The sequence below is a fragment of the Notolabrus celidotus genome, chromosome 1, assembly GCF_009762535.1.
Source record: "Notolabrus celidotus isolate fNotCel1 chromosome 1, fNotCel1.pri, whole genome shotgun sequence".
NCBI classification, from domain to species: domain Eukaryota; kingdom Metazoa; phylum Chordata; class Actinopteri; order Labriformes; family Labridae; genus Notolabrus; species Notolabrus celidotus.
Genome location: NC_048272.1, coordinates 19,262,422 through 19,285,515, shown reverse-complemented (window position 1 = coordinate 19,285,515; position 23,094 = coordinate 19,262,422). Strand labels below are relative to the sequence as shown.

The following is a 23,094-nucleotide window of genomic DNA, read 5'->3' as shown; positions in this document are numbered from 1 at the left end:
TGGTTGCATTTGCGGAACGCAGCACAGAGCAGGACCGCTGGACAACTGGAGTCATGTGACCGAGGTTTTCCCATGGTAATCACTGAATCAACGATTATCCGACTCCTCTTTTAATCCTTATTTTCTTTATGGTCTTCTGAAAACCTCTGACCTGCTGACTCCTGGCCTGGCTCCGCTCATCATGACGGTTTGCTGTCGTAGAATTTAAAAACAATCTGGCGATAACCGTGTTTTATTCTGAAAACATCATGCTCCGGCATCCAGCAAAAATAGAAGTCTTGCATATCTAGGGATGGGTACCATTCACATTTGAACCACTACGGTACCGATACCCGGTACCTGGGAATCGGTACCGGTACTCAATAGTACCAATTTTCGGTACTTTTGTGTGTTTTGTGGTAATAAATGTTAATTTGTTGAATAATAAAATCTAAAAAAAATGTAATTTAACATCTATTTCATTTAACATGAAATGAACAGAAACAGGATTATATAGGTGATTGGATATATTTGCTGACACGTGCTCGTGGCGTCTAATTGCTCTTTCGGGAGTTTATCAATTAACACACGCATGAATGCCCGCGGACGGGAAAAAAGTCAGTTCTCCATCTCTTTATAATAACAGGACACACAACTTGTTGGGCATTCACACACACAGGAACGGTTTTAAACAGGGCAGGTAGTAGGAGCGAGAGAGTCCATCTCAACGTAATCCTCCTGCAGTTCTGCCTCGCGATGAGTGCATGCGCCCGTCAGCTGCAGTCTCCGTCTTGAACTTTATTACAGGGCGAAAGCATGGAAAATCGCTTCCTCTTCCTCTCCCTCACAGTCACAAGGATGCGTTTAGGTACCGAAACATGGTACCGTTTGATTTTACGTGAATCGGTACTTGGTAGTACCAATGGAATTCGGTTGGTACCTATAAAAGTACCGAATTCGGTACCCATCCCTATGCGTATCTGATCTGATGGGCTCCGACCTGCTGGATCAGAGACGCAACAGAGCGGATCCAGTGGAAGTTAACACATTGACTAGAATAGAAACCTATCAGATCCGGTGACGTGACAGGTTGGAGACCGACCGGACACGGATCCGGGGGGATTAGGCTGAGCTCTAGTACTGTTCGGGTAGCTGTCAGGGTGGTGATAACAGATGATACTAAATCAAGCTTCACATATGCACAGAAACTGCAGATTGCTGAACACAATGGATGTCTTCACGCAGGAACACAAAACTCTCCTCCAGAAACAGACTGTCTTATAACTGTTTGTTATAATATTTATTGAATATGCCACTCCTTTATAGATTGTTGTTTGTTCTGCTGTAATTTTCCCGTTTAGGTCTTAAAATGTCTTCATTTACATTTTTAACGATTTGAAACGATTGCATATATTCTCATATTTACTAAATTCAGCGAAACCCATTCCTTTGCAGGGGTTCGGATTTTCTGATCATAAGTTGATTGCAACAAAAGCAGTAAGTTAAAATTTTCTAACCACAAACCTAAGTGGTCTCATTGTAATCACAGTTTCATGTTTACGTTCAGCCTCCTCTCCACACACTCAGCTTGTAAGCATTATGTATTAATCTGGCCTCTGCCCAGCCCACTTTGTAAAGCTAAGCTACTCAGAGCTAGGTCAGTGAACAAACACACACACGCACACACACATTAATACACTATAGTCATGTTTTACGCTGTGTGGCTACAGTGTCTAGTTTGCCACTTAAGATGCTGAAGATCATTTTTAATTTTTGTACTGAAAGCTTCCTGTCACATTTCCTGGATTTTACTACACAGTATTATATCTATCTCTCTCTCTCTATATATATATATATATATCTCATTCTTATCTATATATTATGTATATGCATCTATATCTTAGGAAACATGTCTTTGTTCATTTGTATCGTTCTTGTGTGCTTGCCTACCTCATAAAACCATCTGTTTTGATCTTTGCTTTGTGTTTTTTATCGTCTTTGTACTTTCATTCTTTAGAAACATTTTGTGATTTTTTTAAAAGTAATGTTAAAAGAAATATTATAGTCTTGATACGGTTAAGTCAACAGTCTGGTACATTAGGAGCTTAATTTGCAGTACTGTAACTGAAGTCTGAGTCTGCATCGTGTGCCTGGTCTCTTAAAAGCTTCCTTGCCGTGTCGTTTTTGTGCAGTGATTTTTTCAAGCACTTGCCTTCATCGTTCATCTTATCTTTGTGTCTCTCTTCTGCTCTTTCTTCTCCTCCCGCTTTGCCATCACTGCTTCAAATCTCCTTGCTGGACCTCTCCTCCCTCCCCCACCAGTTTGCTACGGGCCCTCGACCAACCCACCATCAGGTAATTTACCCCCGCTGAACGTCCCTCCTGCTCCCTCTCTCTGGCGTCATCATCATCAAAGCAGTGTGTTGGTACCTGCTGACAGTGTAGCTGTTTATGGGGCTTCTACGGCTCCTTGAAACAGTCTCTCGTTTGAAAGCCTTCTTGTTTCTTGGAAACCGTTGAAAAGTTTTTTAATTATCCTGGGATATTGTTTTCTGTGCATGCTGCTTTTTATTTGAGATATCCAACTGGGTGCACAGAGCTGTTTCCTGCGAGTGTGTTCTTTTCTTGTAATTTTGAGGATAAGATTGATCTTAGTTATTCCAGAGAATGTAATTGGGTGTTTAATAATCTTTATTAGGTTTGGATAAACAAGGTTTGTTGGTGATCTCGGTTTTCAGCTCTAAGAGAACAAGCATCATCTCTTTGCTCACGATGTCTCCTGATGGCCTTAATTAAGTTAAAGTTTTTATGGTTGGTTTCGATAAGCTATTCAGTGATAAAACCCTGAACTTCATTACATGTCCCTAAAGGGAATGCAGCTAGTCAGTCTGTTTTTATAAACAAACATTTAAAAGATGAGAGGGGAAATGATTGTCACTTCATTTCTCTGCTATCTATACTTACGCCTCAAAATATCAATGAAAACGTTTTACTGTAAAATTTGGTTGTAAACAAGACTCTTTGTTTCTTAACTTATTTTTTGGGGGCTTTGTTGTCTTTTATTGAGAGGACAGGACAAAATGCAGAGACATACTTTATTGTGTTAAATGATTGTATTTTACCCAGACGATGATCCTCCAGGAAACATTCAAGATTCAGATTTCGATTTCATAGAAAGCTTTATTGCCAAGTGAGCTCGCACACACAAGGAATTGACGTGGTGAATGGAACACTGGTATTAACAACAAGACAGTAAAGACACAACAAGACAGTAAGGACACAAGACTGTAAGGACAATAAATATATTAAACCTAAACACAACCAACAGTTCCAAATAGAAATAAAAATACTATCTGTACAAAGAAAGGTATAGAAGTACATTCAAAGAAATGAAATAAGTTAAATTAGCGTAAGCCAGAGGCACATGTAGTAGATGAATATAACTAATAAAATATGTTATGGAATAAATTACAATATTACAAATGGTAATTGAGGTATTTGCACCGGAAATCAAGTATTGAAACATGCTACAAGTGCTGGATACATAGCAAGGCAGGTGAGGTAATTCAGTCCACTTTTAACGGCTTTCCTCTACCACTAGGTCAAAATCATGGATCAAAGGAAACGGTGGTGTACGATGTTTAGTAAATGAATAAATAGACTCCTTAAGTGACCACAACAAGTGAGCTGTGGGCATGATTCTAGTCAAGTTAGCCTTGGGCAGTAGGTCCAACCAAGCAGCAATTCCGGTCACAAGAATTGAAGCCAATGCGGAAGTGTTATAAACTGCAGTTCCTCGAGTGTCTCTGGCTGGCTCCGGAAAGTACCGGAAACCACATACACAACAATTCAAATAAGCCGATCTTTACAGCAGAAATAAAACATGTTTACAGCCTGGTACAAAATACAAGTGTAGTCTGAATAGCTCATTTCTGGATCGGCACACACTGTACGTGGCAATGTTGATTACGAGTTTTCCATTATGAGAGGCACAGCTGACTTGATTGACAGGTGGTAACACTGTAGCTGTTGGCTAGGAGGCTCAAAGCCCGCCTCTTTACGTGACACTCGCTCGACAGCAGTTAGATTGAGTTCAGCATTTCCAATATGGCTCCCGCCGACGATTGGCTTCAATATAGCGCGTCAGAAACAGGGTGATGTACTACGTCCATTATTTATACAATCTATGGTCCGTGCCTTACAACTATGAAGGCAGAGCTTAATTACTGTAACTGTAACGAGCAGGTTTGCAAACTGAAAACAAAAACAGAAGATAGAAAGAGTCGTACAGTTAACTACACATTGTGGATTTTGCTGAATGCAGTCAAAACCGTCTCACAGAAGGACAGCTTAAACCTGTTTCCCTTTAGGACTCCCCCCAAAACAGACTGCATCTACTATACTGGTGTGACTTATATTCCAGGTTTTTACGGTATTTGAGAAATAATTCTAGATTTTAAGGAAACAGACACAGCGATCGGAGAAAGAAGACGGTTGTCAGGTAGTTTGTCGTCATAGAGTGGGTAAGGAATGAGTGTGTCGCAGGCTTCAGTGTGTACAAACATCATTGCTCACACTTGTTTGGATTACAGACCGGTTCCCGTGGATCAGTTGACACCAGACTATGAAGGGCATCTTAATGTGCCTCACGTCTGGCAGAGCCGTATTTATGATGCCGTTGTGTATCACCTTGTGGACGCTGAGATTCAGCTCATCCATGTGACTTCCTGTGATCCCTCTGTGTGCTGATTCATGATGGTGCCCTCTTTCAACACTGTTGTTATCCAAACCCCAAGAAGCCCCTAAGATTCACCCCGCGTCACTTGTTGTCTAAATCCTCACCTTCTAAGGCTACAGTGTGGACACATTTTTAACAGGCTATTAATAGCACTGTGTCAGAGGTTTGGCGAGTGTGTTCACAGACATCAGTGTGTAACACAAATACACACACATAAGTGCATGATCTGGCTGTCACAACTGGCGCTAGGATCTCTTGTGCCACACGGAAGTGGAGTTGTGGAAGCAGATGAAGCAGAACAGAGGCCTTTTATACCGACGGAGAAAACGGCCATTGTCCCCGTGAAACACACTTGAAGCACAGTAAAGGCCGCTAAGAGATTCAAAAGTTCATTCATTTTGTGCCTGTTTGTGTGTTTGATCCTTAAGGTCAAACCAGCGGAATTTACAGTTACCATTCAGCAGATAACTGTTGTTCTTTGCTCCAGAGAGCTGCTCAGAGTTAAGCACTGGATTAATCTGAGTCTTACACCTTCACTGTACCCCCTCGGTCGGCCACAAAGAGTGTCACTACAGGATAAAGTCAAGTCATAATTGAACTGGCAAAGACATAATATGCTTTAAACTTTAGAACCACACCACAAATACATATACAAGAAAAGGAGAATAGAAAAGTTGTTTTATTCTTTATTTCGTTATAGGACAGCAGTTTTTTATACAGAGCATTGACATATAAAGAGAGAATAATGTTCATTTTCTCTGCAAGTCCTCCGTTTTTAAAGATTATTAGAACTAAATACAAGCTGGGGGACACAATTTGTATACATTAGAGTGAGCCAGAAGTATTTCAGGGAGATATAAGGGACAGAAAATCACACAAAAAAACATGTAATTATTTTATTTTTTATTTCTATTTATTTATTTATTTTTATTCACCAATAAGTGTATATACATGTAGTCAATACAGACATACTAACAAGTACAAACATTACAAAACATTGAAGGACATATTTATTAGGGGTGCAACAATACATGTATCTGTATCAAACCGTTCGGTACAGAGGTCACGGTTCGGTACGCCCTATGAACCGAACAATCCAAGCTGGTCACATTGTTTTAACTGTAATTCATTTGGAAATGTATATTTCACCATACAACGGTCTGCTGGGTTCATAGTTCACGTATGTGTGTGTGAGCGCTTGCCGCACGAGAGGGAAGCACGAGTGTCCAACGGGTCTCGCCCCCTATTGGAAGTCAAAGCAGAAGTGATTTAAGGTTCCCTCTCTCATGGATCAGGTCTATACCTGTTCTTTTATTTAACAGACTGGACAGCCTTCTGTTATTTATCTTATTCACATGACGGGATGTCATTTCTTGTCTCTACATGGTCGTGCGTTCAACATTCTCCTCTGCTCTCTATCGCGTACGGCAGATGCGCACGCAGACAGACAGACAGAGACACACACCCACACACACACACACACCACACACACCACACACACACACACCACACACACACACAACCACACACAACCCCCCCATACACAGCAGAAACATGTGTCAGTTATAGCTGCCCCTGATATATTTGATTTAATTTAATTTAAAAGTTGTGCTTTTGAGCTGAAACAAATGTTTGTAATTTCAAATAAACAAGTAAAAAGGCATGGAAATGTCTCTTTTTCTGTATCGTCGCAAAACGTATCGAACCGTGACAAAAACGTATCGAAACTGAACCGAACCGTGGATTTTGTGTATGTTGCACCCCTATATTTATATGCTTGTGAAGAGAGAGAAGACAGAAGAGAAGAGAGGGGAAAAAAGTTACACAAAAAAATAATAATAAATTAGCAATCAATAAGATTAGTACTATGGCAATCTATAGTATAATAAGAGTATCAATAAGTACACTAACTCTAAGACCAAAGGGGATGAAGAAAAAGGAATAATAACACTCAATTGAAAAGAACGAAGAGGAAATATAGAGTTAAGCGAGGGAGATGCAAAAAAAGAGTAAAGACATAGAGGATGGAGTCTGTTTGGGTGCATTTCAGGAAATTCTTACAGAAATGGGTTTGGTGTTATATAGTTTGTTTTTTATCTGGTTTTAACAACATGTAATTAGCGAAAACAAGACAGCATCACCGGTCCCTTGAATGGTATCATCCACAAAATCTAGTCCACTTGGTCCAGAGTTTAATAAATACACCTTTCCGAAGCCCATAAACAGGAAAGTAATTCCTTTCCATAACATGAATATCATTTACTATATTGATTCCACTACTGTATTGTGGGAGGTCCAGGAAGCAACCAGCGCCTCGTAATGGCTTTTTTACAAGGACAACTCAAAATGCCAAATGGGTATTTATCAACAGGCCTAGCCTAAAAATCTACATCTCCTAAAAGCAATGCAGTGAATTGTAGGGGCAGGTCAATATTAAATATACTTCTTGATATTCTATTAAACTCTATCCAGAAGGGTCTTAACACTGGGCATTCCCAGAATATATGCCAGTGATTTGCTTCCTGAAATCCACACAACCCCCTGGCAAAACAGGAGGAAGACTGGCACACAGGCTGTTGCACAATTTGAGAAAGCAAATATCTCTGGAAGTGCAGTGTGTGTTTGTTCAAGAGACTGTGTGCACATGGGTATCTTTGGTGCTTGTGCAAGTACTACCAGTCAGACAAGTGCTGATGTAACAGAGCGACCAGAGATGTCCTGATGTCACTCTTCCCATACATCCTGTGTGAAGCAGCTGATATCACTGAGGTAGTCTGAACTGCTGTACACTCCTGAACCCTTTAGGGGTGTGATACATGTGCTATCATGGTTCTATGACCTGGTTCAGGAAAAACCCTATGTTGAAAAGTGAATATGTAATGTTTTAGGAAATGAGTCGCTCTGGAAAATCCTGACTCTGTACCTCTTCATACCTAACAGCTGTACTGTGAGGGATTATTTTTACAGCTCATCACCTCTGCTAGTTTTTAGATTAGCTGGAACTGAGTTGGAGTCAGCATCTCCAATATGGCGACCACCATCTTTGAGCTTTAAAACACCTCTTTAGAAACCAGTAGGTGATGCCACTGAGGCTATGGTCGTGTCTTATACAGTCTCTGATTTTCAATCAATCTCAATCAATCAGTCAGTCAATCAATCAATCTTTATTTATAACACCAAATCACAACAAACATTATCTCAAGACTCTTTAATAACAGAGCAGGTCTTGACAAAGACATAACATTTTTTGGGATTTGAATTTGGAAAATCTTTATTGTCCCCAAGGGGAAATAATAAACAAACACAAGTTCACACATTTAATTTAAATACATAACTATGTTACTGCCTGTGGATGAAAACCATTTTGTCTGCATATAGAGACGAAAGGTACCACAATCCTATGTGAAATGGCAACAACACTACAGCTTGTTTAAAAACCCAACAGCTGTGGGCACAAATGCTCTGAATAAAGGGGGGGTTAAGGTCTTCAAGGATGGCCTTTGACTTCTGTGTGGGCACTTGCTTAATAAAGTATGACCACGATCATTAAGATTATGCACCAACAATCTTCAGCAGACTTTGGCAATATAACCCAGCCTGTTTTTGTTAGAAGTGCTGAGGTACCAAACCAACAGGTCATCGCAAAAGTTAAATGGACTCAATAAAAGATGATAAAATATTTTTAAAAGACAAGACAAGGGTAAGAACCAGTCAGATCTCATCTTAATCCACCATGAGCAGAGCACTTTGCAGCATTTAGAAAGTTACAGCGGCAAGGACAAACTTCCTTTAACAGGCAGAAACCTCCAGCAGGACCAGACCTCATGTGTAGACACACATCTGCAGAGACTGAGTTGAAGAGAGGGATAGAGGGAGATGAAGAGAGAGAGATGATAGTGGTGAGACAGATAGTTGTAGCAGCTGGAGTGTGGAAAGTCCACAGCAGCAGGTTGTTAATGGCAGCAACTCAGAGGAACCTACGGGAAAAGGGAGCTCAGGGACTCCAGAAAGGTCCACGGTTAGTAACATTAATGGGACAGGGAGAGTTACAGTAAGCCTTCTCAATCATTTTTTTGTCCACTGAACTGTTGGAGACGTCGCCTTTTACCCTGAAACTACTGTTTCGGTGTTAGTTCGGAGACATTGCATTCCTCACTTGCATGGCACTGATGTTGATTCCTTCTGTCCACATATTGTTTTAACTTTAAATCAGTATTCTGTGGTTGCAGCCATAAAGCATCCAGGATTGCAGCAAAAAGATCAGAGTCCCTTCTGTAGGTGATAAATGAAAGTGTTATTTTGGGGGGGGTTCCTGTTTTTTAATGTAGGCAACTATCAGAGACATCTTCCACACTCGTATGAGATATGAACCGCTCACATTAGTTGACGGTCGTTGAGAATCCAAACCTCATTCTGAAAGATTTGTTTTCATCTAAGAGTACTTCAGCACACCCCAGCTCTTCAGAGTCAGGTAGAAGTGAATATCTTGATGTGTTTGCCTGCTTGTGATTGTCTTGAGGCTTCAGTATCACCAGTACAGTCTCCCATTGGCTTTTCTCTCTTTCCTGCTTTCAAAAATCAAGGGAGGATCAGGCCCATCCAGTAAACATTGACCTCTCTGCAGACCTGCATGGCATGATGAGGATCGTCCTCAAACGATCCCATCCCTCCTGAAATGCACTCACCCTGCACCCCCCTCTCTCCTCCTGCTCTGTATGGGAGCTCTTTCATCATCATGCTTCATCTCATTCCTTTGTCCTGTCTCTTATTGTACAGATCATTACTGGACTCTCAGTTCATAACGTAGCTTTTCATTCATTAATCATCTTTTACCGAGCTTGCACTTTTTCATAAACTGCATGTGGAATGAAAGAGAGAGTATTTCTCTCAGTACATGTTTTTATTTCTTGTTTTATTGATGTGATAGAAACGTCTCTGTTACATGTTGGAATTATGTCATGTCTCTTTTTAGCTTCCTGATGGATGTAAGTGGTTTCAGAGCACACTCTCTGTTTTTGTGATTGTGGAAACACTCCTCTTTAGCAGACATGTTTCAAAAGCTGTTTTGTCTGTGGACTCATGTTTCTTGCTTTGCCAGCGTTTTCACTGGGACTGTAGCTGCTAATGAAACAGTTTCCTGGTTGTTTCCCAGATTTCCACACGGCTGTTTACAATAAAGCCATTGAACCTGATTTATTATGTTAAGGTGATTTCCCTTCTGGGTATTTTTAGACACTTTAACAGCATTGTTTATCCTGCTCTCCCTCGCCGGAGCACACTGAGACCGTGGCGGGGTATTCCCAGCGTGAGTCCTCCTGGTTGTTTGAAAGTCGGTCACAGCTGTTGGTAGTGGGCTTTCTGCAGGTCCCTGTCTAATATAAAACCTAACCCATGGTGACATATGCTGTGCAGAAGTCGCTGCAGTCACAAGTAGTATATTTGAAGTTGCTTCTTTGATGCGTGAGAAAAGGTCTGCTGAGAAGAGCCAGAGCTGTGTGCACATGTACGACTGTGAGGTTGGCCGAGCAGCTCGGGCACAAAGAGAGGTATGTGAAGACCCTGAGCTGTCCCGAGAGCTTTATTCTTTACAGCTGTGGAGTCTGGGGCAGCTCAGTGTAAGTGCAGACAGGCTGGGTGAAATAATGCAGATAATGAGCTTTAAAATAGGAAATTAGAAACAAAAAAAGTTCTGAAATTTTCACTTTGGTTGTTCCTTCTTTTTTCCCCTGAATCTAATTTTCCTTCATGACACAATGTATATAACTGACAGTATTGAATAGCTACGGATCGTATTGAGGTGTTCAAAATGTTAAACACGCTGAATATCAATGTGTGGAGCAGTCTCATAATCTCGGGACACAGTCATAAAAGTGAAGGCTCAGACTACAACATGTGGATTTACTACAACAAGGGAACTGAACAGAACATATTTTAGACTCGCAGTTTTCTGTCTACTCCTTATTTAGAAAAATAAGCATGTGAACGCGGTCAGATATCAGCCGGGTGCGCAACCGAGTCATAATAAGTCCGGCGGCAGATAAATAAAGCGCTCGTGGAGACCTATCACTCAGCCGCAGCCCACAGCTGAGCGTCTCCACTGTGCGCAACATCTTCAGTCAGCTGATACACATGCTTTAAACTTAAAACACCTCCCTGATAGCTAAACGTAATATAAGACCACATGATATTTGTTCCATGTGATAGAAAATCGAAACAAAAAAAATGTGTGAGTAAGTTCTAAACAATCAATTAATCGATACTCGATTAATTGTTGACATCTCGGAATTCGATGCTGCAGTTTTGGGCTCTTGATTAAAAACAGAAAGGTAGAGAGGGACATTATAGTGTGGGTATTGGTCGGCAATTACAGTAGATTTTTGTTCCAATTATGACACAAACACAGTGACGAGTTTCAGTGTTCTTCAGTCTGGACCATGTAGCATTTAAGTTCACCTCTTTAGTGTTATTTTCAAGAATTAAGCAAGAGATTAAACATGCAAAAAGCTAAATGAAAAGAACCAGATAATCGGGTCTTACTGAACTCTTTTAAAGGAGGTATAACCTGATTTCTACTCTCATGATACTTACCTTTAAGTTTCCAGTGTTCAGGAAAATTCAGGTGAAGATCTAAAAAGAGCTCTCGACAAGAATTTGTCAGCCGCTAGTTCACTGAGACTTTCTCCAACCTAATCTGAAATGATTCCATCCCTTCAACTATTTATTTTCATCTGTCCTCCTGAAACCCCTGTAATAGGAACCTTGTGAAGGTGCTAATGACGAACACATGCTTCATTGTGAACGTGTGGAAGAGTGGAGACAGATGTCACTCAGTGCTGCAGCGATCACTGCTGTGTGCTCTGCTTCTCTTTCATCTCTGTGTTAAAGTCCCGGCCCTGCTTTGAGCGTCTGTTGGTTGATTAGATGATTGTAGGAGGAAATATTTAAAGTGTCTTAACTGAAAGTGGTGCTCTCTATTTTGTTCATGTCATTCATCCGATTCATGTTGTTGTTTGCCAATTACAATACCAAACTTCAGAGGCGTTTATTAAAGCGATTCATGGAGGGGATTATGTGTTGATTATAGAGCCGTTTGACAGAAATATAAAAGTGTGCATGTCAGCCTGAAGAATCATTCTGTCTTTCATCCCTCAGAGTCGTTTAATGTAACGGCCTGCAGCAATGATGGGAGATTTCTTTTCAAGCTACTGATATAAACCAGGCCTGTCTCTCTGGAAGAAATGTGTAGGCCAAATGGTGAAGACATCTGAAAAACGGTGCTTGTTTGTGTTTTAGATAAAGCGTTGCATCATGCTGAAATGAGACACTCTGTTTCTCTCATTTGTTGCTTCCAGTTTTTCCAGCGGGCCCCGATGCAGACTGCGAGGCCCACCATACCCACAAACACGCCCTCCATACGACCTGGCTCGCAGAACCCCACAGCGGCTGTCTACCCCACCAACCAACCAATCATGATGACCATGGCACCCATGCCTTTCCCTTCCCCACAGGCTGCTCAGTACTACATCCCACAGGTGACACTGAGACTTTGAGCTGTGTTATTGCTTTGTATTTTTACCTCTCACCCAGCTTAAGTTACATCTACACATTTATTAAATGTACGTTATTGTCAGCACAGATTTCAACTTTATTTAAACAAACTTCTGCTGGTTAGAACTTGTTATTTTTGCATTATCCTGTTGTAATCAATCAAAATAAAAACTAGACACAATTTCAACTTCAGTGGCAGATATGCTAAAGCCGACCTACGTTTAGAGTTCCAGACTTCCTGGAATGCATCAGAATGGATCGATCAGACCTTCATTGTTTGCTCCTAGTCTTGCATTTTCATTTCATTCAAATCTGCATCCTGATCAGAAAATATAGTCCTGTTAAAGCTGGGGTTGGTAGTCTCGGAAAACTAGCATGAATTTGAATGTAGCATTTCTTCATGACTCCGTCTAACCCCTCCCCCCTCCCCTCGGAGCTCCTCCAAAGTCAGTAGAGTCAGGGGAAGCAGAGGCAGGGGACGGGGAGTGAACGCCGGGAAATGTACACGCAGGAGGCGGGTAGAATGGCAGGACATGATTTGAATGGTTTAAAATTTGGGACCCAAAAACGGGGATTGGTTGGTGTTTTCCCCAGGTTTACTCCGGCTGTAGATAGCAGCTTTTTTTCACTATTTTTAATAACACATTATGTATTGATTGCCATCTGGACATAAAGATCATTTTAACCAGTATAACAAAAAGTGTATCTAAATCTGACTACCAACCCCAGCTTTAATTGCAGGACAATCACACACAAATCTGTCTCTTCTACAAGATCATACCCGTAAGGAAGCCCGAGTGAAGCTTCTGTGTGATTTACTGTTTACAATGAAACTGAGACTCCATAGAAACAGATGAATTGGTCCTACTCAGGTGCATGTAATAAATTAGAAATGATCTGACAGCACAATCAATCTCAAGATGCTAGTTTGACCGTTAAAAATGAAGGACACAGAAAAGGAATTCCTTTGTGGCTAATTGCCAGCTTCAATGTAAATACAGAGCAAGCGGCAACCTCCTGTCTAAAAATACGAGTCCAATGCAGAAGAGCTAAAAACTGCAGTTCATCGGGTGTCTGCTTGAGGCTAGCTCCGGAAGTACCGGAAACCACATACACACCAATTCAAAGAAGGCGATATTTACAGCAGAAATAAACATGTTTACAGAGTGTAGTCTGGATAGCTAATTTCTCTCTCGGCACACACTGTGAGGGGGATGAATTTTTTTCTAACACGGCAACTTCGAAGATATTGAGATTACAAGTCTTCCAATGAGAGGCACAGCTGACTTGACTGACAGGCGGGAACACTGTAGCTGTTGGCGAGGAGGCTCAAAGCCTGCCTCTTTACGTCACACTCGCTCGACAGCAGCAATATGGCTCCCGCCGATGATTGGCCTCAAAACAGCGCTTCAGAAGCAGATGGGTGACGTCACGGATACTACGTATGATCCAGAGATGTTTGGTCATTGTTTTAAAAGGCATATAGAATCATCAGATGTTCAGATTCAGATTTTTCAACATGACATGATACAGCAAATGTAGCGTTTCCATTAGGTTTGAAGTGTTTTTTACTGTAAGCTGTAGAAAAAACGTCAGATTTTTCTATGTGTATATTTATGGATCATTTTCGGCACTTAATCCAATAATTAATGCTTATTGGCCGATTGTACCTTTTAGTTTAGGATTCAACAGAAACAGAGAACTTTGTTTTTCCTTTTATGATGTGATTCCTAGAAGTTTTTCACTGATGAAGACAGAATGTTTCTGTTGCAGCGTTTAAGCTTTAATCGTTAGTGTTTGAAATTAAGCAGAAAAAAGGGAATTTCACATCTTCTCTAAATTGACTCCAATTATGTTGTTTTGTGCTGAATAACTTCACAGAGAAACTTTCTGGATTGCAGCTGGTGCTGGTTAGATATCACTGATTCCTTAAATGAAAGTTAGATCTGTGGTCTAGACAGAATTTGATAGAGGGCTCATCTAAAATCTGACTGAGGACAATTAAAATCCTTTTAAAATAACAAAAATATAGTGTTCAGTTTAAAATGTCAGTGTTACAGCTTCTGTTGTTTCATTGTTTATAAAATATGTGAAGCTCTCTCCCTCTCTTTGCCCTCTTTACTCGCAGTATCGACACAGCACGCCCTACGTGGGACCTCCTCAGCAGTATTCAGTACAGCCTCCAGGGTCTGGCACCTTCTATCCTGGTCCTGGGCCAGGGGAGTACCCTGCCCCATATCGTGAGTCATTAATCCGAGATATAACAAGAACTGTTCTCACATCTGCTTCAGATCTACAACCTGAATTCACATACCAGCTCGGTGCTCTGACTGTTTCACTCAGCTCTGTTTTTCTCCCCCTGGTATCTCACCCAGATCCCCTCAGGTACCACCCGCCTGTCTCACCCTCTGTCCCCGCTCCCGTCCCCACAGCCGGTCCCCCCCTACTACCCAGGACAGACTGTGTACCCTCCCTCACCCCCCATCATAGTGCCTACACCACAGCAACCTCCACCAGCCAAGCGGGAGAAGAAAACAGTGAGTGTCTTAGGAGTTTCTTCACCTTTTATTTTTCTTCCTCGATGTGACACGAGATGCTTTCAGCTTCGGATTTATGATCATGCTGGACAACCTGCACCTCAAACATTAGTGCTTCCCCCCCCCCCCCAAACTTTGGAACCTTTACTTTCATGAAAGCTTGTTGAATAATTACCTCATAAAACACTATCATAGATTTAATGTTCTATTTCTCGCAGCACTTTCAGGACTTTTAAAAAAGTTGTCTTGAAAGCTGATCTGTGCAAAGTTCAGTTTTGACGTTTGAAGCAGCAGCTGTCCAAACAATCTCTCCTCAGACTTCATTAAGTAGCTGCTCTTAGACTTTTGATGATATCAGACTGTAAAATTTTCATCAGCTGCTGGACCTCAGCCACTTTGTTATTCCAGTTGCTCCCTTTGTTAACTTAAACAGAATATATTTTACCTTTTTTCAAAGTTTTAAAGGTGTTTTGTATAATTTTTAGTTTGTGACGGTTGGTCAGACATTCATCCCCTTAGGTTTGAGTTAAATCTGAGGTTTTATTATTTTCTGTTTCATAAACTCATTGATTGAAAAACAAACAAACAAACAAACAAACAGAAGATCGTTTATGAAAACCAGCTCTGGTCTCCTTTCTGATCCTGATGAATTTAATGAGAGATTTTGAATATTTCTTCATCAAAGCTGATTTGGAACTCCAGAAAGGTCTATGGTTAGTAATTTTAATGGGACAGGAAGACTTAAAGTAAGTGTCCAGGCAGAGAGAGGGGAGATATAGGATCCCAGTGTGTCAGTCTAAGCCTATAGCAGCATAACTAAAAGCTGGTCCAAGCCTGAGCCAACTCTTAACTATAAGCTTCATCATTAAGGAACGTTTTAAGCCTACTCTTAAAAGTAGAGAGGGGGTCTGCCTCCCAGACCCTGACTGATAGATGATTCCAAAGGAGAGGGGCCTGATAACTGAAGGTCCTACCTCCCATACTACTTTTAAAGACTTTAGGTACGATAAGCAGGCCCGCATGCTGGGAGTGTCTCCCTTGATTTTTATTTGCTTAGAAAAAAGACAGAACCTTAAAGGTTGAGATTTAATCTGTACTAATATGTGTGTCACAACTTTAATTCTTCTGCAGAGACTTTTTGCACAAAGCCGTGAAAGGCAGAGAAAAAGATGAATTTAGCAAATCCTAAACCCTGCTCTAGAAATGACCGGGCTTCTATTTTTGAAACACAAAGAGAGTGTTTCCTGGTTCAATTAGAATTACAACAATGACTTAACATAATGTGCAACTTCTACCCTTCTATTTGTTGTATTTATACTGAGAAAAGTATATCACGATAATTATCGTTATCGATTTATCACCCATCCCTAATTTCCAGGAGTTTTGTGCGTGTGTGAATACTGTTTATACAATATTTGATGATTCAGATTCAGACGATGTTATTTACCCTCAAAGTTGAGTTCAGTTTCAGTTTTGAGTAAAATTAAGAGAGAGATCAAAACCTAAGAAACCCTTTCACAGCTGCATTCAGACATTCAAATTAAGATCTCGGTGAAAACAGGTTAGGGAATGTGAACCAAGCTAACCTAACATCGGCACAGCTTGACACGTGAGATCAAGAAACAATTCAAAACAGGCGGAGGCTACAAACACTGAACCTCTGTTTCTCTGCTGAAACTCCAGATGATATGAACGTGTTCGTTACTTGTTTTCAGGATGTTGTTCTTCTCATAATTTAAGTGAATTTGGCTTCTTCTTTATTGCAAGTATTATCACTTAATATAAAAGTTTAGAATTTAATAACATTCATAAGAGAAAAATTAGCTTGTGGGTTAGAGGGAGCAAGTTTTATATACATCCACACCTCACAGTGAAAGGATTAAAAAAATGTGCCTCATAAAAACGTCTCCTGACATTACTTCAGGTCTAACGAGAGAGTTAAGAGTCTCTGTGCACTGAGATTTATTTGCAGCCACATGTGCTTTTAATGTGTTACTCCTCTGGCTGCTTACTTCCTGTTTATCACACAGTATTCCTCAAAAAGGCTTAATGTCATGTCTTAAGATGTGTTAAGATAAATAATGTCTGAGCAATTGCTGCTGTGAGACACGGCCGCTTTAGTGAGGTCTGTTTTTTTGTGCCATTGTCCTCCCAGATCCGAATCCGTGACCCCAATCAGGGTGGCCGGGACATCACAGAGGAGATCATGGCGGGAGGTTCAGGGAGCAGGAATTCAACGCCTCCTGTCTGTCACCCCCCCTCCACCCCGACACCTCCACAGGTACGGCTCTCTGACACACTCACCTTTAGTAGTTACATCTGAGCTGGTGTAGCAGTGAGAGCAGCTGATTGGTCCTGCAGAAAGAAGAGGAGAGGCAGATCATGTTGCGCTGTGAGCTATAATCCTTACTCCAGGGCTCAGCCTCTCTGTGTGTCTGTCTTTGGTAATTTATTCAGCCAGCTCGCCCGTTTATAAGAAATTCATGATGGCTTTCAACCTGGAACATGCCTGAGGTTTATCACTCAGGACTGAAACAAACACTTAGCCTCTGAAATCGCTGAATGTAGCGGTTCACAAACCGGGGAACCAAGTATCAGTAGTCGCAATATTCTGCTCAGTCACCCTGAAAATGACTCAACACGTCACTTTTTAATCTTAACAGCTGTTTCTTTTGTTACACCTGCTTCCCTTCCTGTCACTGTTTCTATCCACCCGCTGTCTTTAACAGTGAATCACATACTGTATGTACCTCCTGTGTCTCCTGATCCTTCTACACAATCTGAAATATCAATGAACATTTTAAATGCAAGTGCAGAGATGTAAACAAGAAGATGTTGTGGTTATGACCCTGGGTCCACACCGCAGGATGTGGTTTTTAACACTTATATTTGAAGCGGCAGAGAGCTCTCAAAGTGATCTGTATAGCTGCTATAATCACTGCACAGGTGTGATAATGACTCAGACAAACTGCAACTCTGTCTTCTAATTCAAGTTCTTTAGTTATGTTGTTTTTTAGAATAGGCATGTAAACAGTTTGATTACACGTTATAAATACTCCCTTTTTACTTAGCATCCCAAAGTTCATAGGTTGACTAAAATGTACTAGATATTAAAGTTTTTTTCTTTTCATATTACATTTATTATGACATATTCGTATTCAAACAGCCCTTTCATTCAGTTCAGTTTACATCTATGAATGATTTCAGTCTCAATGGAAACCCAACACTGCACAGGAAGGTTTGGCTTTTTCTCTCTGAAGCCTGATTTATACTTCTGCATCGAATCGACGACGGAGGTCCGCGTAGCTCCCACACCTACGCAGTAGCCTACGCACGTAGCTGACGCGTACCTCCGCCAAAATGTAAATACGAGTAGAATCGATGCAGAATGCAAGCCCTGTGATTGGTCGGCTCGGTGGCATTGCATTTCCTTCATTTACAGCACTTCCGGGATCCCAGCTCATCGGCCGTGTAATCATGTCTGTATGATAAACAACAATATGTATCAGCTGTAGATAAACATAGCACACTCTTAATCGCAGTGAAAAAGTAAACAGAGATCGTAGGGGGGCCGTAAGCCAGTGACCGGCTACCAGAGAAAGCAACTGCCCTCAAGCGTTTTGCCGGAGAATTGCTGTGCGACACGGACACATCACGCACAAGTATGTGGTGCTCATGTCTGTGTCAGCCCCTGCTGCGTAGGGTTGACACAGAATTATAAATCAGCCTTTAAGGCTTCGGGTAGTTACATTTTGGAGGAGGTGCACGAAGGCCTCTGCGTAGGTACAGGAGCTGGTAAACAGTAAATGGACTTGTACTTTGAAAGAAAGGTACTTTATTGATCCCCAGGGGGGAAATTCAATTTTTCACTCATGCTATTTTTGAACATGCTACACATACAGTTTTTTTTGGTATATACATACAAATGCACACACATGCAGTGAACATGCTTAGGGAGAGATGTCAGAGTGAGGATACTGCCGTCAACCAGCGCACCCAGAGCAGTTGGGGGTTCGGTGCCTTGCTCAAGGGCACCTCGGCAGTGCCCAGGCAAGTGAACCAACACCTCTCCAGCCACCAGTCCACTTGCCAACTTCATCCATACTGGGACTCAAACCGGCAACCGGTTCCCAAGCCAAGTCCCTATGGATTGAGCTACTGCCGTCCCCAAAATATGTATTTTTATAGCGCTTTTCTAGTCTATCTGACTTCTCAAAGCGCTTTTACACTACTCGTCAGGTTCACCCATTCATACCCATTCACTCACTGATGGTAGAGGCTGCTATGTAGTGAGGGACCATCAGTATTAGTTGTTCTCATTCGTTCACATTCACACACCACTGAACAACAGAGGGAGCAATTGGGGTTCAGTGTCTTGCTCAAGGACACTTAGGTATGTGACTGCTGGAGCTGGGATCGCCAACCTTCCGATTGATAGACGACGGACTCTACCCACTGAGCCTCTGCCGCCCCATGCTACGTGGACCTCCGGCGTATGTTACGTCGTCGATTGGACGCAGAAGTATAAATCAGGCTTCACTCCGAAATATCTAGACAGAAAGAGCACAGTCAGTTGCTTTAGTGTTGTATTAATGTTGATCTACACATGTCGCAAGTCTTGCATTGATAAACAAAGCAATGCTCATTGTGAAGAAAGGAAAAAAATATGTTATCTACCTAATTGGACCACATTTATTTCTTAACGAACCCCCAAACAAACAAAATCTATCCTGGATTCTGAAGAAGGACATGAGACGTCTTCCTCCCTTTATCCGTCTGTGGATGTTAACCGTGTCTTTCCTCTCTTCTTCTTCTTCTTCTTCTGTTTTTGTGCCCCTCTATGATTTCATTTCTTTCTGTGTCTCCCTCTTTTACTCGAGTCCTTCCCCTCTTCCCGCCATCCCTCCCTCATTTATCTTCATTCTCTGTCTCGTCCACATTGCCGATCCTCAAATCTAAACACACCTCATCGGACTCCTTAATTTCTGCTTACTGCTGCATTTGGGCTTGTTTATTTGTTTATTGTTTGTTGTGTGCGTGCTTGCCTACATCTCTGTGCCTGTCTCTCTGGTTTTCTGTGTTGCTAGTTTTTATGGCCGCACCCTCATTATCCTCACATTTTCTACCTCAAATCGCAGCAGCAGCTGAGCAGCCGCCAGACTCCAGAGCCACAGCAGACGCAGCAGCAGCAGACGCAGCAGCAGCAGACGCAGCCCCCTCAGCCACAGCAGGCCCACCCTGGGGGCTACACGCTGGAGCCCCCCCAGCTACCACAGCCACCGCAGCCCCAACAGCCCCAACAGCCCCAAAAGCCCCAACAGCCCCAGCAGCCACAGCAGCCACTGACAACTGGAGCCTCAGACACCAAACCAGGGCCAGGTCTGCACCTGCATCCTCTTCTTCTCTCAAATCCATCCACAACTCCATAATTTCAGAAAATAGCTTCCTGGAAACCTCAAAAGCTAAATATTGGTGTGTTTAACTGCTGTGTCATGGCCCCCTCATTTAGAGCTGCAGCCACAGAGAAATGTGTTGCTCAATCATTTCCCAGCAACTCATTTCATGTTTAGTTTTATTTTCCACAGAAACAGGCCACTCACGTGAATACGTTCACTTTCATTTCTCTCAAATCAGAGAGTGAGGGCTCAGCAGGGCGCTCTGCTTTCCCACTAATTATCTGGATCATTTAACCCTTTCAGTGCCAAAGTTGTGGAACAGTTTGTAACTTCTGAGAGGACGTCTTGACTCTGATTCCAAAAAATTGAGACACAGTGAGACAAATAGATACAACAGAATTATGTCATATCCAATTGGACTTGTATTCAGTTCAGATAAGCACAAATAATAACATCTAATGTTTAAACGGATGTAAATTCTCATTCATGGTTATTATGAACTCAATCCAAACTTGAAGTCTTCACACAGCATCCAACTTTTTTGAGAACAGAGGTTTTAGGAGTTTTTCACGCTACAGATTCACAAAACTAACCCCCACTGCTGCTCAAATAAGTTTTTAATTGTTTTTATTGACATGAATTGCAAATAGAAACTTTTTCTCGCTCTATTGCTGTACCTTCAGGTAGAGTTTTTGTACTTAAAGCTGGGGCTGTTTTTTTTTATACTGGTTAAAATGATGGCACTCAATGTGTTCTTAAAAACGAGTGAGAAAAAAGCCACTATCTACAGCCGGAGTAAACCTGAGAAAACACCAACCAATCCCTGCCATCAGGAGCCAAATTAGGAAACCAATCAAATCCTGTCCTGCCGTTCTGCCCGCCTCCCGTGTTTACATTCATGTTTGTTTGTGTTTTTAACTTTCACTATGATAATGTTTTGGTGTTTTCTTACCGCTGAGTGAGACATGAGTTGATGTAGTGCAAAACTCAACTATGTGCTGAGGACCGGTTTTGAATCGGTCACGAATCACGAATCGTGCATGTGAGCGGGGGCGTCGTTTTGGAGGAGCTCCGAGGGGAGGGGGGGGGGGTTAGACGGAGTCCTGAGGAAATGCTACATTCAAATTCATGCTAGTTTTGAATGACTACCAACCCTAGCTTTAAACTGATGTACGTTTTCGTTCATGGTAAATATGAACTCAATCCAAACTGCTCAAATACGTTTTTAATTGTTTTATTGACATGAATCGCAAATAGAAACTTTTCCTCGCTTTATCCCGTACCTTTAAGTTAAGTTTTTGTATTAAAGTTCAGAGGATCATCATTTCATCTTTACTGACAGGATTTAATGAAAGAAACTCTTAAACACATTAAATGATGGAAATATTACTTTCGATGATTTAAGGAGACTTCAGTAACAAGCCCAGCAACACTTGGAGTATCTGCAGAGAATTTTAGGTGCTTTAATATAAATCTTCATTTTAACGTTCTTGGCAGAACTCATCTTAACCTCAAACTATAACAGTGTTTGACGAGTGATTGATCTGGTGTTTCTTGTTTTATTGAACTATTATAGTCCATGGATTGGCCTTTCCCAATCCAGGGACAGGCACTGAATGTCGTTTTTGTGTGGGATTTATCTCTACATTCATGTCCTCATCACAAATTAACTCTTAGGTATCTTTGTCTGAACTCTTCTAGATGAGATGCCAAAATTGGAGCCGGTGGTGGTGAAGTCTTCCTCGCCTGCGCTTGTGCAGCCTGAAGCTCCCGTGGAGAGACTTGAGGCCAGCGCCCCCGTACCTGAGCCCACATCCACGGTGGAACCCGAGCTTCCTTTCCCCGCTCAAGTGACCACCCCTGTCACTCTCCCTCTGTCAGTGGCCAATAAAAGTGAACGTCCCTCAGCTAGGGAGTCCACTTCTTCAGCCTCCTCTCCCTCCCCCTCGCTCGGGGAGCGCAAACCCTCCCTTGCGTCACCTCAGACTCCCAACACAGACAAGCCTCTCTCAGATGCCCCACGGACTCTGGCTGCCTCGCCTGCTCCTGCTCCTGCTCCTAAGGCTTTGAACGGTCTTGCGGACTCTGGGATTGAGCTGGACGCACCAGTTCATGAGCCTTCTCTCCTGTCTTCAGGTTCACTCCAACCTACGCCCTCTGCTCCGTCTTACAGGGAGGCCCCCTCTGAAACTCTGCCCTCTGACGTGAGGCCAGAGGTGCCCATTGCTGCTGCGCTCGCCCCGATGGCACCCGTGGCTGTGGTGCCAGTCACCCTGACCTCAAGCTCCGCCCCTGCTCTGCCCGTCATGCTCCCCCCAGGCCTTCCGCCTCTAGTGCAGGCCACGACAGAGGCTGACGAGCCGAGCAACCCCTTAGACACTAAAGAGCTCGTCCCAGAGTAGGAGCAGAGGTACAAGGAGGCATTACTGACAGTAAAGCAGAGCCCCAACAACAAGCACTCACCAGGAGGAGTCCCACTACAGGTACCATATCTGTGAACTCTTTACAGCTGTCAAATTACAGATAATTTGTTACCCCGCAAAGTGTTTTAACCAGCAACAAAGGGGCAATAAGTCTTTTGCACAGAGCTGCCTGAAATGAGAATGAATTTCAGCGTTATGCCTTAAAAGCAAGGTTGATGATCATCCTCTTAACATCAGTCATAGAGCAAAAGTTGACACAGCTGATTCCCCAAAAACTGCATTGACAGATAAAGTACTCTCTTTCAGACGAACCGGTACATTTTAACACACTTTTTTCAATATGTTCAATCAGTCAATCTTTATTTATATAGTGCCAAATCACAACAAACATTATCTCAAGACTCTTTCCAAACAGAGCAGGTCTAGACTGTTCTCTATGTTAAGTTATTAACAAAGACCCAACATCAAGACAG

At 42.1% G+C, this 23,094-nt stretch overlaps 1 protein-coding gene across 1 annotated transcript in view; it reads left to right on the top strand.

Annotated features, from left to right (window-relative positions):
- Positions 1-23,094, top strand: part of eif4g3a (eukaryotic translation initiation factor 4 gamma, 3a) — an 87,182-nt gene that overhangs the window by 31,044 nt on the left and 33,044 nt on the right. The window contains 10 exon segments of the mRNA XM_034683595.1: positions 1,435-1,476; positions 2,260-2,334; positions 12,070-12,249; positions 14,394-14,505; positions 14,641-14,702; positions 14,704-14,802; positions 16,928-17,083; positions 19,941-20,181; positions 21,900-22,592; positions 22,595-22,681. Of these exon segments, the coding sequence (XP_034539486.1) occupies positions 1,435-1,476; positions 2,260-2,334; positions 12,070-12,249; positions 14,394-14,505; positions 14,641-14,702; positions 14,704-14,802; positions 16,928-17,083; positions 19,941-20,181; positions 21,900-22,592; positions 22,595-22,681 (1,747 nt within the window).